Source organism: Poecilia latipinna, unplaced genomic scaffold, assembly GCF_001443285.1.
Source record: "Poecilia latipinna isolate Pla-1442-1.1 unplaced genomic scaffold, P_latipinna-1.0 Scaffold312, whole genome shotgun sequence".
NCBI classification, from domain to species: Eukaryota; Metazoa; Chordata; class Actinopteri; order Cyprinodontiformes; family Poeciliidae; genus Poecilia; species Poecilia latipinna.
Genome location: NW_015112928.1, coordinates 167481 through 169329, shown reverse-complemented (window position 1 = coordinate 169329; position 1849 = coordinate 167481). Strand labels below are relative to the sequence as shown.

Below are 1849 nucleotides of genomic sequence, written 5' to 3'. Positions count from 1 at the left end.
AGCAACAAAATGTGACAAAACATATTTTATAATAACAGCTAATAATCTCAAACACAACCACAAAAAAGGGGTAAAACTGAGAAATCGAAAACTAAAGTTGCTTAAAAAACTGATCCAAAATCAAGAAAGTTCTTGTAAAATAAAATAAAAAATAAAATAAAATAAAAAAATAAATAAATATAAATGCAAGCTCAGCAGAATAATTTTTGTCTAGCACTAATGTGCTACGTAAAGTTTTGCAACGATTTTTCAGTGGAACACAGTAACCTGTGAGGGAGTGCAATGAGAAGTCGTTTCGTCAGAATTGGCAGAAAACAAACAGGCTACAGGAATAAACTGTTTACAAAGTAGGAGAGGGAGGGCAGAGCCACACAGGCCTGTATTGGGGAAAATCCCCGTCACTTCTGCGGATAAAACATATTCCTGGGGCTTCGTGTGGGTGCATATAGAGCCCATGATTTCTAGTTGCTCTCCTGTACGACCCTGTTGATGAAGGTGTACGATCAGCCCTCTGATTTCCATCATGGCGGGTATCAATTACAAGCCAGATAGCATCAGCGGAGGCGCCCAGCCTGCAGAGAGCTCCATGGCTGAGTAAACAAAATTCCCACTAAATAGTTGTCTAATCGTTATCGACATTAGGGTTCAATTCCAAAAAAGAAATGCTTTCATATGAAGAAAGTCCTGGCTTTTTTCTAGGTTTTTGCCCCGCATAGCATATATAAAGTTGTCAGGACAAGCAAAACGCCACTCTCTTAACCGAGTCCTCTGTTCACTGAAAATAACTTATTTTCCCAAATTTCAGCTCGGTCAGTGTAAGACGGGTGATTTCATTATTTTCACAATTACAGGCTTTCAATTTCAAGAAAAAAAATAATAAATAGTATTAAAACATTGACCCTAGAAAGAGGGAAGTTAAGAGCAAACAAAGTTGGAGAAAACCTTTACAAAATGTGATTACTGGTATCTTAACTCTACATTAGCCAGTTAGCGCCCCTTCTTCAATTTGGTGCCACTTCACGGACCGATAAAACAATAACGTAGGCTAGAACAACAGATGGCATTGAAGACGGCCTTTATTTTTTTATATATATATTCACAATGAAATTATAAAAATATATAATTAAAGCTTTAGTATATATTTTACATTTAGACAATTTATAACTTTGTTCGCATCGTCAAGTCACTCGTGGTCACAATTTAGGACAATAATAAATGGCGAATCACTGAATAGACCTTGTCTTATAATAAACGTTGAGCGGATTTACATGTATTTTTTTTTCTTTTTTTATCCTGTAGCCTCAATTAGATACAGCCTATAGCAACATGAAATATTTCAACAACATAAAAAAAATGGGAAATAAACTATCCACCAGGGAGGGGAAAACACCGATACATCCATGCAAGCTTACATTCAAGTAGCCATGAAGGCCGACAGAGCTGCTGAGCTCACTCGTTACGCATGTTGACGGGGCCTGCGTTTTTTTTGTTTTTGACTGTCAGTCACAAACAAGCCATTGTAGTGATCTCACTTACTGTTGGAGCTGTTGAAATGAGTTCAGTTAAATGTGTCTGGTAATTAGGGTGTGTTTGAGTCCCAGTTAGGAGGATGAGGTAGCGAGAGAGAGTCCATGCACACTGTTCAAGTCTTCATGTTGGTGCTGTTTGCTCAGAGGACTGGGGGGTTTTCTGTCTCCTGATAGGCGCAAAAAAGAAGAGGAGAAAACATCTAAAAATATGATTAACTCAAATTATATATATATATATATATATATATATATATATATATATATATATATATATATATATATATATATATATATATATATATATATATATATATATATAT

The 1849-nt window shown here is 35.6% G+C and overlaps 1 protein-coding gene across 1 annotated transcript in view; it reads right to left on the bottom strand.

Annotated features, from left to right (window-relative positions):
- Nucleotides 1-227: 227 nt before the first annotated feature.
- pax1a (paired box 1a) overlaps nt 228-1849 on the bottom strand; it is an 8252-nt gene continuing 6630 nt past the window's right edge. Inside the window, exon 4 of the mRNA XM_015034794.1 lies at nt 228-1696. Within this exon, the coding sequence (XP_014890280.1) occupies nt 1602-1696 (95 nt within the window). The 3' untranslated portion in view covers nt 228-1601. The remainder of the gene's footprint in view (nt 1697-1849) is intronic.